The 15495-nt window shown below is 49.2% G+C and overlaps 3 protein-coding genes and 1 long non-coding RNA gene across 9 annotated transcripts in view; 3 read left to right on the top strand and 1 right to left on the bottom strand.

Moving 5' to 3' along the window:
• The window catches only part of PXN (paxillin), a 43187-nt gene extending 40752 nt beyond the window's left edge, over window positions 1-2435 (top strand). For all 5 annotated transcript variants that reach the window (XM_061385006.1, XM_061385001.1, XM_061385002.1 and 2 more), the window contains one exon: window positions 215-2435. In XM_061385006.1, coding sequence (XP_061240990.1) covers window positions 215-481 — 267 coding nt within the window. In that variant the 3' untranslated portion in view covers window positions 482-2435. The remainder of the gene's footprint in view (window positions 1-214) is intronic.
• A 3158-nt stretch (window positions 2436-5593) lies between these two features.
• On the top strand, window positions 5594-9339 carry RPLP0 (ribosomal protein lateral stalk subunit P0). The gene is made up of 7 exons (XM_061385025.1): window positions 5594-5684; window positions 6634-6809; window positions 6908-6995; window positions 7128-7274; window positions 7381-7566; window positions 8385-8525; window positions 9107-9339. Exons 1-7 carry the CDS (start codon window positions 5631-5633, stop codon window positions 9269-9271), a joined length of 957 nt encoding a protein of 318 aa, XP_061241009.1. The 5' UTR covers window positions 5594-5630; the 3' UTR covers window positions 9272-9339.
• Window positions 7460-11297, bottom strand: LOC133228935 (uncharacterized). The gene is made up of 3 exons (XR_009730421.1): window positions 10201-11297; window positions 9715-9852; window positions 7460-7816 (listed from the first exon to the last, which is right to left on the bottom strand). It is a non-coding gene; the product is annotated as an uncharacterized LOC133228935 (long non-coding RNA).
• The window catches only part of GCN1 (GCN1 activator of EIF2AK4), a 55098-nt gene continuing 50160 nt past the window's right edge, over window positions 10558-15495 (top strand). For both annotated transcript variants that reach the window (XR_009730416.1, XM_061385000.1), the window contains exon 1: window positions 10558-10636. Coding sequence is in view for 1 of the 2 variants with exons in the window: in XM_061385000.1 (XP_061240984.1) it covers window positions 10619-10636 (18 nt within the window). In the remaining variant the exon portion in view is untranslated. The remainder of the gene's footprint in view (window positions 10637-15495) is intronic.

The following is a 15495-nucleotide window of genomic DNA, read 5'->3' as shown; positions in this document are numbered from 1 at the left end:
AAAAACAGCAGCACAACTTGGCAGCAGCGAGTCGAGGTCATTACCGGGAGAGCTGAGTAAGGGTTTAGCACCACACTCGGCACGTCGAAAACACTTGTCGAGGGGGAATCGTTTGCTGTGTGGCCACCCTGACGGTCCCCTGCCCGTCACCCAGGAGCTGCCTCGGCCCCCAGCCCCCCAGCCTGAACAGCCCCCCGCCCTCCTCTGTCTCCAGGAGTGCTTCACGCCGTTCGTCCACGGCAGCTTCTTCGAGCACGAGGGGCAGCCCTACTGCGAGGCGCACTACCACGAGCGGCGGGGCTCGCTGTGCTCGGGCTGCCAGAAGCCCATCACGGGCCGCTGCATCACCGCCATGGCCAAGAAGTTCCACCCCGAGCACTTCGTCTGCGCCTTCTGCCTCAAGCAGCTCAACAAGGGCACCTTCAAGGAGCAGAACGACAAGCCTTACTGTCAGAACTGCTTCCTCAAGCTCTTCTGCTAGGCACCCTCGTCCCTCCCCGTGGCCCCTTCCCCGGCCCAGCCTCCTCACTGCTGCTGGGACCCAGAGGCCTCGTCCCGGGGGGGCCGGGGTGGGGGGCGGTGGTGAAGGGGCCAACCCGACTGAAACTGGAACTGCGTCCTTGGCGATGGCGAGAGGACACTGAGGGGTCCTGCCTGCTTCTCTTGTCCCCTGCCAGCGCCGCTGGGCCGCCTTCCTCCTCCCGAGGCTCCCCCAGGCTGCCAGCCCGTCACCCTCCCCCGAGGCAGAGGCTGGAGGGTCCCACCTGCGTCCCCACGAGCCCGCCTGGCCAAGCCAGCACCCCACACTGGAGCCATCTCTTACTTGTATTTTGGCAGTGGAGCCGGGGGTGGGGAGGGCAGGCAGGGTCAGACGGGGGCCTCTTTGCATCCTTATCCCCAACCCCAACCTCGTCAGCCTTGTTCTGAGAGTACCGGGGGGGACACAAGCTCCCCCCCAGACAATGCCAGCATCCACCCAACCCATCCACCCACCCATCCACCCAAGGGCGGACGTGCCTGCAGGGCCTTGGAAGGTTCCTCACGAGCCTCCTGCCCCTCCCGTCTCCCCAGGCCTGGGCAGCTGCCCCCAACACCTGCCCCCCACCCCCCCACAACTGCTCTGGTTCTACTGAGAAAGGCCTCTCCAGCAATAATGTTTTCCAGGCACCTCCTCCGTCTCCTGGGGCCGCGTGAGGTGGTGAGTGTCACCCCGTTGCCTGGACACTGTACCGACTTTGATAGTTTTCTACACTGAGGTTTGGATTCATATCGTCTGAATTGCTTTTACTTCTCTATACGAAACTGACTTTGAAGAGATTTTACAGACGACTCCTTTTGTACTCCTCCCCGTGTGCACCGCGGTGGCTGCGGGATACGCAGGGCCTGCCTTGTACTGAAGGCTCGGGGTGGGGAAGCAATTCGTATCTTATTTTTTTCTTAGCACAAGCAGGTGAACGGGGAGCGGCTTTGTTGACTCCCCATCTTTAACTTCATAGCTCTCCGGGACTGTTTTTATAAACTGCTGTATTTCGAACCCCCTTCCTTACTCCCCAGGCCAGCAAGTTCTTCACTGAAACCCACCTGAACGGTGTCTTGCCCTCTGGGGCTGAGAATTCCGAACCTCATCCGTCCTGTTTCTGAGCGGGGAGAGAGGGGGACGTCCACTCTGGGGGTGCCCCTTCCCTGTGTAAGCTGTTAGGAGTGCTCACGCCCCTGTGAACTTTCTGGCCACAAAGAGAACATTATCAGCCTCCCCCCTGCTACTCTGGGGATCCTTTCTTCTGCCTCCTCAGGAAAGATGGGATCTGATTTTGACCGTTAGTCTTGTTGATTCCACTGGGTGCGTCCCTTCCCCAAACTTCCTGCCTTCCCTGGAGACTGGTGGTGGTGGGCCCCCCCCCCCCCCCCACCGAGGAGAGAGCCCACCCAGGCTGTTGCCTGGGGGCCTGATAGGATTCTGGGCGGAGGGACAAGAACAGCAGGAGGCAACAGGAAGCCCCCTGAGGATGAGACAGGCAGGGCTGGGGTTCCGGGTCAGTGGAACGGGGCCCCAGTGGGGTCTTAAGTGAGGACAAGCCAGACCCACTCCACCAACCTCATCAGAGGCTGGATGTCCTGAGCCTCTCAGGAGGAGAAGGGGGTCCCTCCTTGGAGGCGGGGCTGGGAGCAGCCTGGGTCTGGGGAGCTCGGCCAGGTCCTGCCACAGGTCTGATGTCTCCACTTCTACTCTTAGGCCTTATTGCTCTGTTTACAGTGACCCACCCCAGACCCCTCCCCTAGAGGAGGATCTGGGGCTTCCAGAGGTTCTACCCTCTGGGTGGATGGTTATTTGATGATTTGATTTTTAATTTTTTTTTCCTCTGTAAACTTATAACCTGGCTTTTTCCCATTTTAATTCCTGTGATTTATGCCAATAAAGTTTGCCATTATTTTCACCGGTGTTAGTGCCATTTCTTTGTGGTCCGAGATGAACAGCTCAGCCCCAGAAGAGAGACCAAACCCTCCCCAGACTCACAAGCACCACAGTTTGAGGGTCAGTCACTGCAGTTCACTTACCTGAGGCCAAAGCCCTCACGGGGCACTTGTGGGCCTCCTGGCTTCTTACCCACTGCAATTTGCCATGGGTTGCCTCCCATGGGCGCAGGGGTGTGGCCTCCCACTCACAGATGGGAAAGAGGTTCAGAGAGAGCCGATATCCTGTGAACGAGCACAGAGACAGGCTGTGAACCCAGGGCTTGTCTGTGTTCTTACATGTTGACCAGACACACCACCACTGCCCCCTAGTTCTGGCACCATACCTTGGGTGTAGAACCTTCCTTGTTGCAAGTGGATGTGAGAGTTGGACTATAAAGAAAGCTGAGTGCCGAAGAATTGATGCTTTTGAACTGTGGTGTTGGACAAGACTCTTGAGAGTCCCTTAGACTGCAAGGAGATCCAACCCATCCATCCTAAAGGAAATCAGTCCTGAATATTCATTGGAAGGACTGATGCTGAAGCTGAAACTCCAATACTTTGGCCACCTGATGCAAAGAACTGACTCATTTGAAAAGACCCTGATGCTGGGAAAGATTGAGGGCAGGAGGAGAAAGGGACGACAGAGGATGAGATGGTTGGATGGCATCACCGACTCAATGGACGTGAGTCTGAGTAAACTTTGGGAGTTGGTGATGGACAGGGAGGCCTGGCGTGCTGCAGTCCATGGTGTCACAAAGAGCTGGACACGATTGAGCGACTAAACTGAACTGACTTAATAGTAGAGGATGGGTCTCCACTGCCCCCTGGTGGTCATGTCTGTATTTGCATGCATGCTTTCTCCTTGGCTCTTATCAGAGCCATAACTCCAGTCCTGGGCCTTTGCAAGCTTCCTGGACAGTTTTGTAGCTTTGCAGTCTCCCTGTTGTTTGGAATGGTCCTCCAAAAGCCGCATGTCGATTTCAAGTCTGAACCTTGACCATTTCGCATTGAGCTCAGAAGTGAAAATTACCTTCACCCCTCACCCAAAAATCATATTTCCAGCTCATGTTGGACTTACGTAATTGAACAGGTCCACTTCATTGTAACTGGCTCACTCAACTGTACTTTATGTTTTCCCATGTCAATAAATAGAGATAGGCATCATTTTTTAATGGCTTCACGGTATTCCATTATATTGATGTACTATAATTAGCGACAATATCATCAGAGGCAGGATGTCCTTGGGAAGTTAATGTGTCAGTATGTATATCCTTGCAAAAGTGCATTTGAAGGAAGACAGCCTTAGGGTTTGGAAGGGACTGTATAGCATAGTGAGACTCATGGGCTTTGAACTTGCTTTTAGGTTTTGGTCCTGAAGCCATCACTTACCAGTTGAGGGACTTGGGTGAATTATTTAACCTCTGTGAATTTCCTTACCAGTAAAATGGTACTAATACTGTTTCCTTGGGGGTTTGTTGCAAAGATGAACAGCAGTAATGTGCATAAAGTACTTAGTACAATGCTGAGTGTGCAGTAATACCCTGTCACTAAGAAGAGATCTTAGCGGTAATGGACTCCAGCAGTTGTCTATACAGGCTTATCATCAGGAGGCTTGAAAACAATACCAGGGGTTCTAACTTGGTCAAGTTAAAAGGATGGAGTTGGGGAGAATCACCTCTCCCCTTCCCACCCTAGGATCTAAGCTTATTCATTAAAAACATACTTAATGATACAGCACAATAGTTCAAATAAATGTTGAATGAAAGTGTAATAAAATATGTTGACATTAAGTGATCTCCTGCATTCCAGGAACTGTGTTAACACATAACTCACGTAATCCTCATGGGGTGTGAATACTATTATCCTCATTTTGCAGATAGGGAAAGAGAGAGTCAGGAAGGTGAAATCACTTCCTAAGATGACCAACCTAGCAAGTGACAGAATAAGGATATGAATTCAGGTTATCTGACTGCAAACTCTGCATCCATTCATTCAACAAGTGTTTATTATATGCCCATAGGTGCCAGGCTCACGGCAGAGAGAGAGACAAATTATTTTAGTGTGTTACTAGGTGGAAGTGCTACCAAAAAGTTAAACCGGAGGAAGAGGGAAGTGGGAGTGGTTTTGGGGGTAATTTTGAATAGGGCAATGGGGATAGACCTTCAGCAGGTGATCATTGCGCCAAGACGCGATGGAGGTGTGGATATCGGCAGAAAGCCTTCTAGGAAGAGGGACTAGAGAGTGCATGAGCCCTGAAATGGGAGCGTCACCCAGCCGGGAGGAAATGAGTCAGTAGGCAAGTCAGATGATGGGGTGAAGGTGGGGAACAGATCATGTAGGCCATTTACATTTTAGGTTTTTTCTGGGAGGGAAATGGGGAGACTCGAAAGTATTGCGAGCAGATGAGGAAGTGATCCGACTTAGGTTTAAAGGATCCCTTTGTTTCGATAGGGGGAAGAACAAACTGTAGAGGAGACGAGAGACCATCCTGTTTCTAAAGCATGAGAGTTCTTTCTCAACGTCATACTCTGTAGTTGCGACTTGGCCAGGTGACCAAAGGAAATGTGAACTCAGCTTGTAAATGCTAACTCTACACGGCAGCACCTCCAACCCGGCAGAGGGCAGCAGCTCTGAGAAAGCGCCTCCAGCACACAGCAGTGCCCTCCTTAACTACCTCGTTTAAAAACAGCTTCCTGATGGTTGGAATGGCAGGGATGCCACCCAATGGCTGCCTGCATCTATCCGATTTCTTCAGACAGACGTTGGCTCCAGCCAATAGGCGGGGGGATCTGCCCGTGGCTTCTGATTGGCTGCTTCGCTCATCTATAAAAGATGCCCGCCGGCGCGCGGCCCTCCTCTCGCCAGGCGTCCTCGTGTGAGGTTCGTCCGTCTCGCTGTGTTCTCACCGGCAACTGTGGCGGGAAGGATGGGGTTACTTGGGGGTTCTTTTGGAGGCTCTTGGGGACCGCGGGGTCCGGCCTCCTTGGTTTGGGGGTGCGGCGGTCACAGCCCTGGCTCGGGGCGGCGGGCGCCCGCGCGTGGCCTACTCCGCGTGTGCCTTGGGCTTGGAGCCCGCCGTGCTGTGGGGACGCGTGTCGGGGTGGCTTGAGCTCCTTTTCTCTCCTCAGTGACATCGTCTTTAAACCCTGCGTGGCAATCCCTGACGCACCGCCGTGATGCCCAGGGAAGACAGGGCGACCTGGAAGTCCAACTACTTCCTTAAGATCATCGTAAGTTTGGGGTAGGCCCCAGCCGCCCACCGTGCTGCCTCGGGCCCAGGCACTAATGGGGACAATCAGCTGGCATGTACTGAGGGCCTACTCCTTAGCTACCACATTAGGTCTTTTTAGGCACATTTCATTTAATTTTCACAATTTGCCGAGATCCATGCCCTTCCCCCTCCCAGTGTTGGAGATAAACAGACTCAGGCAGGTGAAGTGGCTCTTCAGGTGAAGAGCATTCAAGCCCAAGCCTGTTGGAAGTTCAGATAGCACTTGTCCTAATTTTCCTGCCTTGTCACCATCTTTAAGAAGGTCTGAGGCGATGAGTGATTCATTATAATGGAGCAAGTTGTTGCCTATTTAGAGCCTGTCAGTCAAGAAACCATGTGAGTTCTTTAATTTAGATGGCCTTGAGTTGGGTCTTCCTGGCCAGAAATGTTAATCACGCTGCTCTTCAAGCCATAGGATGCGTTGTGGAATTTAGTTCTTTGCGTTCTTCCTCATTTATCATGCAGGTTTTCAGTTTAACAAAAAACTTTGTAAAATGATTATATATACACAGCCTAGGTCCTACAAGTTACTATTTCGTTGTACTTCCTTTATGTTGTATTTTGATTGCTGTAAATCTGACTTGGAACAGTATTTTTTTTTTCTGTTAAGGCAGTCATTTAGTGAATCAAACATGCCTCATAATTGGGGAAAGAGCAAAAGTTATAATTTTTTTTTTTTATTTACCGTATAAACAGTTACCATTTATACTCAACAAGCCAGTCTTTGACAAAACTGGTGTTAACTCAGGTGGCCAATAGGAGGAACTGTCCCAATCTCTGTGTCATTTCAAAAGCTTAGAGGAAAGGGTCAGTGAGATGGAAGCTGGTGATTGCGGGATTTGGTTTCTCTTAACCTTTTCCCTCTTTCCTCCTGTGAAACACTGCTTGTTTTTGGCTTGTTTCTGTAGCAACTTCTGGATGATTATCCAAAATGCTTCATTGTGGGAGCAGACAACGTGGGCTCCAAGCAGATGCAGCAGATCCGCATGTCCCTCCGCGGGAAGGCTGTGGTGCTGATGGGCAAGAACACGATGATGCGCAAGGCCATCCGAGGGCATCTGGAAAACAACCCGGCTCTGGAGAAGTCAGTGTCTTTATCCTCTCTTCTCAGTGTCCTCCTCCCTCTTCTTGGAGAGGAATGGTGTTAAAAAGTGACCTTCTCCTGTAAACTTCTCTTCGCAGACTGTTGCCTCACATCCGGGGGAATGTGGGCTTCGTGTTCACCAAGGAGGACCTCACTGAGATCAGGGACATGCTGCTGGCCAACAAGGTAAGGGAGAATCAGGTTGACTGGAGAGACCTTATCATTTGGCTCCTGAAAAGCAACAAAACTGACTGATCTCAGGTTGTGTCTGGAGAGAAGACATCTCACTGTTCACATTTTTTTTTCCCATTTTCTCAGGTGCCAGCTGCCGCCCGTGCTGGTGCCATAGCGCCGTGTGAAGTCACTGTGCCAGCACAGAACACTGGTCTGGGGCCCGAGAAGACCTCCTTCTTCCAGGCTTTAGGCATCACCACGAAGATCTCCAGGGGCACGATTGAAATCCTGGTGAGTGGACCTGGCTTGCCAGTGCTAGCTGGGCCAGCGGTGGGGACTCGGTGGCCTTGGACTTGCCGGACATCCAGGGGTTAACTGCCAACTCCTTGTTCTTCAGAGTGATGTGCAGCTGATTAAGACAGGAGACAAAGTGGGCGCCAGCGAAGCCACGCTGCTGAACATGCTGAACATCTCCCCCTTCTCCTTCGGGCTGGTCATCCAGCAGGTGTTTGACAATGGCAGCATCTACAACCCTGAAGTGCTTGACATCACAGAGGAAACTCTGCATTCCCGCTTCCTGGAGGTACCCGAGGGCCCATTCCAGGCTCTTCCCTTCTCATTAATAGTTGAGAGCGCGTCTGGCTTCAGCTGGATCTTGGCAATGCAGCTGACTAGCAGTTTAATAACCAGGAACAGTTGTTTAATCTGTATCTCAGTTTCCTCATCCTTAAAACAGCAATGACAATATAGGATCGTTGAAGGAGCTAATGAATTAATGAGTGTAAGGCCTTGGAACTGTGCTGGGTACATAGTAAGGGCTGTCATTTTAGGGCCTGCAATAAGATGTGAGATTTTGAGTGTCAGTGAGTCAAAAGAGGGATAAGGAAAATGAGGTAATTAATATACAAGTGTTGCCAAGTACCCTACTATCTTGGGAGAAAGGCTCTCTCAGTCCATCCTTAGTCTTGTTTTGCCACTAATACACTCTCTTAACAAAGTGATGCAATATATAATTCCTGTTTTTTTGGACAGATAGACAATTGTAATTACATATACTCTTAACTCTGGTTACTTTTGGAAATCTCAGTAGTGGACGAAATTCACACCTGGAACTAACGTTTTTCTCAGAGTGCCGTGACTATATATTTTTACAAAACGGTGGCTTTTGAAGTAAATACCATCGTTATGGTATAGGGAAAACCCTTGTCGAGAATAAGGGCAAAAAGCATTTGTAAATTAAACTGGGTCTGAATTTCACTGCCAGAAGCATTTGGTGTGAGGTGAAGTGTCCCTGTGTGAGACTGAGGTACTGAGCAAATCCTGTGTGCTTTTGAGCTCCGCTTCATTGTCTCTTAAGATGTCATGCCTGAAGAGCTAAAGGAATGTTTCCTCCTTCCACAGGGCGTCCGCAATGTTGCCAGCGTGTGCCTGCAGATTGGTTACCCAACCGTCGCATCTGTACCCCATTCCATCATCAATGGGTACAAGCGCGTCCTGGCTTTGTCTGTGGAGACTGATTACACCTTCCCACTTGCTGAAAAGGTACAAAGAACCCACCGGGACCACAGCAAGAATATAGTTGTGCTTCCATCATGGATACCAAAATCCATGCTCAAGTCTGTCATATAATAAAATGGTGTTAGTTAGGTTACATCATTTCTAGGTTACTTAGAATACCTAATCCAGTTTGAATGTTATGTAAGTGTTTATAAATACAATGTAACTTGAGTGTAAATAATTGCTACAATACAGCAAATTCAGTTCTGGAAATCCACCCCCCCCCCTTTTTTTTTTTGAGTTTTGATCCACAGTTGGTTCAGTCTTTTAAGTGTGAAACCGTTGGCTACAGAGCGCCAATTGTCTACTTGAAGTTGGGAGGCAGGGGAGATGTGTTCTTGATTTTAGAAATTACGAGATTTAAAGCAGAGATAGTTTAATGGGTAAGAGCTGGGCCTGAGTTCACCAGGCTTATACCCAAGCTGTCCTGCCTGGTTACTTGAGAGGAAGGCTTCACTGACATGGAAGTGGGCCCTTAAACCCAGATCTCTGCAGAGGCAGAAGGGTTGTGGGTAGTAGGGGTGCTAAGATGACCCTTTTGACCATGAACTTTGCCCTTGCTCTAGGTCAAGGCCTTCTTGGCTGATCCATCTGCCTTTGTGGCTGCTGCCCCTGTGGCTGCTGCCCCCGCTGCTGCCCCTGCTGCCACCACCGCAGCCCCAGCCAAGGTTGAAGCAAAGGAGGAGTCGGAGGAGTCGGACGAGGATATGGGATTCGGTCTTTTTGACTAATCACTAAAAAGCAGCCAACCAGGCCAGCATTATTTGTGAAATGAGAAAATAAAGGCTTACTTCTCTTACGAGTCTCTGAGCTTCTCATTTTGTGCGTTTGAAGGTTATATAGTGCTGTATGCTAGAAACCAAAGGCATGGTAAAATCAGCTTGATTTGAAATTGACATTTGGGTGTCCTCTTTCAAAGTGACACATTGCTCTCCTAGCATCCTATACTTTGTCTCTACCCAGCGTTAACTATATTTGTTAAACTGAAATTTGTCTCCATGACCATCAGGCCACAAGCCTGGGTCACTCAATTTAAGTAGGCTTAGTGTCATACTGAGTTAAGCTGTGTGCTGCCAGGGGTGTTTCAGACTGGGTGGTGCTCCAATTTAGTGGCCACTGTTATTTAAGGAGAGAAAATGTCCTGTAGGTGTTGTGAATCATACATATCACTTACCCTGTACTGGGTCATGAGGTAAGTGCTGGTTGTATCCAGGTCTCAGAAGTGCAAAGGGGCTTCCCAGGTGGCTCAGCAGTAAAGAATCTGCCTGCAACCCAGGAGACTCGGTTTGAATCCCTAGGTCTGGGAGATGCCCTGGGAGGAGGAAATGACAACCCATTCCCTTATTGCCTGGAAAGTCCCATGGACAGGAGCCTGACCTGCTACTAGTCCATCTACCTGCAAAGAGTTGCTTAGCTGCTGAGCATGCACACACACAGAAGTTTGAAAGCCATTGCTAATATCAGAGACAAGGACTGATGTGTGCAGATCATATTTAGGTAGAGTTGTCAGGTTTGCATACAGAATAAAATTTAGCCCCAGCCTCCTACCCTGTGGCCTTGTTTTAAGGAGTTGCCCTTGGGCAGCTTCCTCAGCTCCAGAATCTTCTAACATTGGTGCTGGGGTACAAACAACGGGATAAGACACGACTTGGCTGCCTACCTGTTACTGAGTTCAGCCGCTGTCATCAAGGAAACCCCTCTAGCAAACAAGTAGGCCACACTTATGTAAAACTGTCTTCACACAGGAGAGGCCCACGTGGGGGTACCTGGGCCGGACCTGCCTGCGCACACGTGGGTCGGAGCTGTAGGGACCCTCGTCTTCCACGAGGCTGGACTGAGAAGGGCCCTGGGACCCGGGGGTCAAAAATCACGCCCTTGGCAGGCCTTGATAGTCCCCGGTATCCCTCAGATAACCCACTCAGGCAGCCTGAGTCAAAGCCCGGCCTGCGGCGACCGCCGTCCCGCCCGGGGGCGCCAGGCCCCGGGCCCTGGCTGGCTCCCGGCCTCGCCCTGCCGCGTGGGCTCGCGCTGTGACCCGGAAGCGCTCCGGAAGCGGTTCCGGAGTCAGCGCCGGCAGGATGGCGGCGGACACGCAGGTAAGGCGGGCGACTGCGAGGCCAACGCGGTCAGCGACTGGGCGCGAACGGCGGCGGTCTGGTCGGACCGCTAGTGCAGCTGCCGTAGGGGGTTATGGGGCGGCGGCTGCGGAGGGCGCGGTCCTGGGGGCGCTTCGGGCCAACCCCTCACGGACCCGGGTTCGCCCTGGTTCCCCGCCCGGCCGGCGCAGACTGGCCGTGGGCTCGACGAGTCGGACTCCGGCCTCGGCTTCGGCGGACCCTTCTTGATCCTGAAGTTGCCACAGTTACCCTTTCAGAGTCTGCTCCATTTTTCCGAAGCCCTCCAGCATGAACCTCGGCCAGCGCCAACTATGCCTTAAAACTTTATATTCAGCATATATTTCTCGGACATCTACTACGTTCAGGGACTTAAAGCATAGTGTTTGGATTCGTACGGATCTTAGTTTGAGTGCTAGTTGATCAGTTTCTCTAAGACGCTGGGCAAGTTTCTTAATCCTGTCAAGTCTCGGTTTTTTCATCCATACAATGGAGCTAAACTAATACCTGTCTCGTAGGGTCGTTGTGAGGAATCAATGAAATAAAGTAGGGCTTCATGTAAGTTGGTGGTTATTATTAGGTCCAGCGTTAGATAAAAGAGCTGTCACAACTTTGGAAGAGTCTTGTCACCTTGAGTGTTGTGGGGGTGGGGGTGGGGGGGACTTTTTTCCTCCACCCCAGCCTCCTTTGTAGCTGTGAGTGTTTTAGAGAGAAAAGACAATATTATGGGAAATGAAACAGGTCTCTAAAGGACAGCTTGGCTCACTTGGGTGTCGGGGTGAGGAGATTTATTGATTTTGATATGAAGGCCCTGAAGCCAGAGAGTGAGCCCTTAATTTCATTATTCAGAATGTGTGTATTGTGAGTTTCCTGTGCAAGGAAGGGACTGGTAATTTGTTCAGTTTATTGTGATGGATCCTGGAAAGAAAGGGGTATTTTGAAAGGGGTTGGGAGAATACATGCTGAATGTGTAACATTAAAACTCAAATGAAAAAAGCAAACACGTCTTGGGACTTACCTGGTGCTCCAGTGGTTAAATACGCCTGCCAGTGCAGGGAACACGGGTTCAGCCCCTGGTCCAGGAACTAAGATCCCTCATGCTACCGGGGAACTGAGCCTGGGCACCCCCTGTGCCACAACTAAGACCTGACACAGCCAAATAAATAAATATTAAAAAAAAAAATCTCTAGTGCTGTGTTGTTCAGTATAGTAGCCAGTTAATTAATAGCCAACTACTTAGGTTAGTTAAAATTAAGTGAAATTAAAAATTCAGTTCTTCGGTTGCACTAGCCACATTTCAGTGCCTGGGTAGCTGTATGTGGCTGGTGACTGATGCATTGTACAGCGCAAAAGAACATTTCCGTCAGCACAGAAAGTGCTTCTGGACAGTGTTACCCTAGAGAGAAACCTGTGAACTTTTTAAGCTCTTTGCATCTGATCTCAACCAACAAATGACTTCTCTGAAGAATCTTAGTGTGCTCTTTTTCACTTTTGTTCTGACAGGGTCCCAAGTGGGTGACATTCATTTTCTGATTAAGAAAAAGAGCCTTGTACCTGAAATGCCCTTTAATCTTTCGGGGAGAAACTGTAGCCAGGGACTTACCATTAGCATGGAAAAACAGCTATGTGGGAATTTCAGGTAGAGGGTGTATTATATATATAAAGATGCATCTCAATTTGCTATCCTCTAGCCTTACTGAAACTAGTAAAAAGTTAAAAAAAAAAAAAAATTGAGAGAATGGGGAGCAGACAACAGCAGCAAACTTTGGGAAGCTAGAAAGTGAGGAGTGGTAAAGGATCCTAAGCCAGCAGTTCGGAAAGCTTGAGAACCAACCTGATTTACATTGTAGAATCTCTGATAGCTGGGAATTGGTGGCAGCTGCTAACCCCTGGATGTGAGGGTGAGTGGGGAGGGGTTAAGTTAGGAGGATTGGTTGAAAGCCCTGTTTACATGCCTTCAGAACCCCAGCTTTCTTTCTCCATCTTGGCAAAAGGCTGGAAGTTTTCCTCTCTGGAGAGTGTAAAACAGGACCACACAAAAGTGTAGGAGGTCCAATATCCAAGGAAATCATCAACAGAATAATTCAAGATGCTTTCCCTGAACCGAAGCATGTGTTTTCAAATCAAAAACGGTCAGCACAATGGATGAAAGCAGACTCATGACAGAGCACATTAATGTGAAATTCAGTTTTTCTATTTTTTAAAAAATATTTTCTTTCTTCTTTATATTTATTTTATTTACGGCTGCATCGGGTCTTATTTGCGGCATGTGGGATCTTTTTGTTGTGGCGCATGGGCTTTCTAGTTGAGGTGCGTGGGCTTAGTTGCCTGCTTTGGAAGGCGGATTCTGGACCTCCGGGAAAGTCCCAACCTGAAATTTTTTTTTTTTTTTTTTCCCAACCTGAAATTTTAAAACCTTGGATACAAAAAGATCTTAGAAATTTCCAGGGGGAAAAATCAGATCTCAGACAAAGGATCGAGAATCAGAATGGCATGAAGGTTCCCAACAATACTGAATGCTAGAACTCAGTGGAGAAAAGTCTTCAGTATTCTGAAGGAAAATTTCAATCTAGCATTCTGTATTCAGGCAAACTTCAGGTAGGAGGTCAGAACATTTTCAAACCTGCAAGGACTTCACAAGTTGGAGTGTGTGGTTCACCCAGACACACAAAAAGAGTACATTCTCAGGGTGATAAACCGCATCCCAGCTGTAGCGATCACAGACCAGATCAGGACAGCTCAGAAAACTGGGAGAGACCTCTTCTGGAAGGTGGAATTTGGTCAGACTGCATGATCTGCGTCAATGTATTGAGATTTAGACACGGGGGAAACTGTGGGATTGAATGGTTAATTAGAACAGATAAAACAAGGCAGACTGAGAGTGTAGAGAATGAAGGACTCATTATTCAACTCCAGGGTTAATTTTAAAAAGCTGTGCAGGAGAGCAAACGTGGTTCATTAAACGGAAGTTGAATGCCAGTTGCGTGTAATGTAAACACGGAATTACTGAACTAACGTATATTAGGAAACGTGAGGAATTATTACCGAAATAATCAGTCAGAGTTGGTGAAAGAGATTGTGTTTGTGTGTGAGGGCATGGGACTGGTTTTTAGAGCAAACCTCCCAGAACTTTTTGACTCTTTAATTATATGCATGAATGACTATAGGAGCAAAAGACAGTAAACAGATCCTTTATGTAGAAGATGGAGTTTTGCACATGATTTTATTCATTGCTGATAGAATTGTGGCAAAGGTTTAACTATAAGAGGAACTCAGCATTATTTTACTTCTCTATGCACCCTTAAGTCTTACTCTTTTAATAAGGCCTTTCTGTCAAATACCCTCAAAAGAAAAAGAGGGCAGGAGTTGATCACTTGGGTCTTATTATGCCCTGCTCTACTGCTCATATCCATGACCTGCCTGCTTTGTAGCCTGTAGAACAGAGGTCCCCACCCTCTGGTGTCTAATGCCTGATGGTCTGAGGTGGAGCTGATGTTATAACAATAGAAATAAAGTGCACAGTAAGTGTAATGTGCGCAAATCATCCCCAAACCATTCCCCCCGCTCCCCAGTCCATGGAAAAATTGTCTTCCACAAAACCAGTCTCGGGTGCCAGAAACGTTGGGGAACACCGCTGTGGAATATTGTTCAGGAGCAGATTTTCAGGAGTATTGGCAAACCGCCCCTTTTCCAGGTCTTACGCTGTGTCTCTGTGCAAGGGAGGCAGTTGTAACATGGATGGCGGTTGATAGCCAAGGACTGCTCGCGTCAGTTTCTACACTTGCTGGTTTCAGGTTTAGTTTCAGAAATGCAGGTGCTGCGGCTCTTGACTCCAGTCTGAGCAGTGGCTTCCCCTCTGGGAGTCGATTTCTTCATCACCTGAAAAGTGGGGAATACGATGCCTGTTTGGAAGGCCTGCTGGTTAGTAGTAGCTGATTTTGTGCTCGGGGTGAGAGTAATGCTCTACATGCACTCTCTCATTTATTCCCCATAACAGTCATGAGGTAGGTGCTGTTTTCTACATTGAATCGATGCGGAACCTGAAGATCAAGCAGATGACATAATTTGACTGAGTTTCCACAGCCGGTAGGAGGCTGAACTGGGATTCAGTTTCTTAAATGTTTTACCCTTTAGCCAACTGTGCTTATGACTTGTCAGGATATTCCTCGTTACAGGAGGCTTATAAGAAATAATATAAAGGGGACATACCGGGCACATAGTCGGCCCTCCCTAAATTTTCCTTAGTTCGGAAAGGATGTTTTTTCTGTCTTTTTAAAAAAATACTTCCTTACTTATTTGGCTGAGCTGAGTCTTGGTTGGGCATGCAAATGCTTAGTTGTGGCATTTGGGCTCTAGTTCCCTGACCAGGGATCGAACCCAGGGCCCCTGCATTGGGAGCGTGGAGTCTTAGCCACAGGACCACGAGGGAAGTCCCAGAAAGGATGTTTTCTATCTTGAGGTTTTTGCCTTAAGCCTTGCCTCTTTTTGTCCAAAGTTTAACTGAGTGGCTGACCGGTTGGGTTAAAAGCAGTACATCTCAGCTGGGGGTGATTTTGTCCCCCAGGAGGGGCCTGACAATGTCTGGAAGCAGTTGGGGTTGCCTCAGCTGTGGTGGGAGGGTGGTATGCTGCTACCGGTGTCCAGTGGGTAGAGGCCAGGAGCACTGCCCAAGATCCTGCCGGGTGTAAAGGCAGCCCCCACAGTCAAGAATGATCAGGAGTGGAAGTTGGTCCCCAAAGTGGAGACTGAGAAGACCTGGGTTGGAGGGAGCCTCTCTGAGCCCTGCACGACCCTCCCCCAGCACGCCCTCCCTCTCCCTCCCCGCTGACGTTTTGTAGTCT

Source organism: Bos javanicus, chromosome 17, assembly GCF_032452875.1.
Source record: "Bos javanicus breed banteng chromosome 17, ARS-OSU_banteng_1.0, whole genome shotgun sequence".
Classification (NCBI taxonomy): Eukaryota; Metazoa; Chordata; class Mammalia; order Artiodactyla; family Bovidae; genus Bos; species Bos javanicus.
Note: the sequence above shows the minus strand (reverse complement) of the source record. Positions and strands in the feature narration are given on the sequence as shown.

What these genes read in the sequence shown, in the direction of transcription:
- RPLP0 (XM_061385025.1), top strand. Translation starts at nt 5,631, where the DNA reads ATGCCCAGGGAAGACAGGGCGACCTGGAAGTCCAACTACTTCCTTAAG. An exon ending in GGGGCACGATTGAAATCCTG is followed by an intron (nt 7,275 to 7,380) that starts GTGAGTGGACCT and finishes CTTGTTCTTCAG; the next exon opens with AGTGATGTGCAGCTGATTAA. An exon ending in CCTTCCCACTTGCTGAAAAG is followed by an intron (nt 8,526 to 9,106) that starts GTACAAAGAACC and finishes CCCTTGCTCTAG; the next exon opens with GTCAAGGCCTTCTTGGCTGA.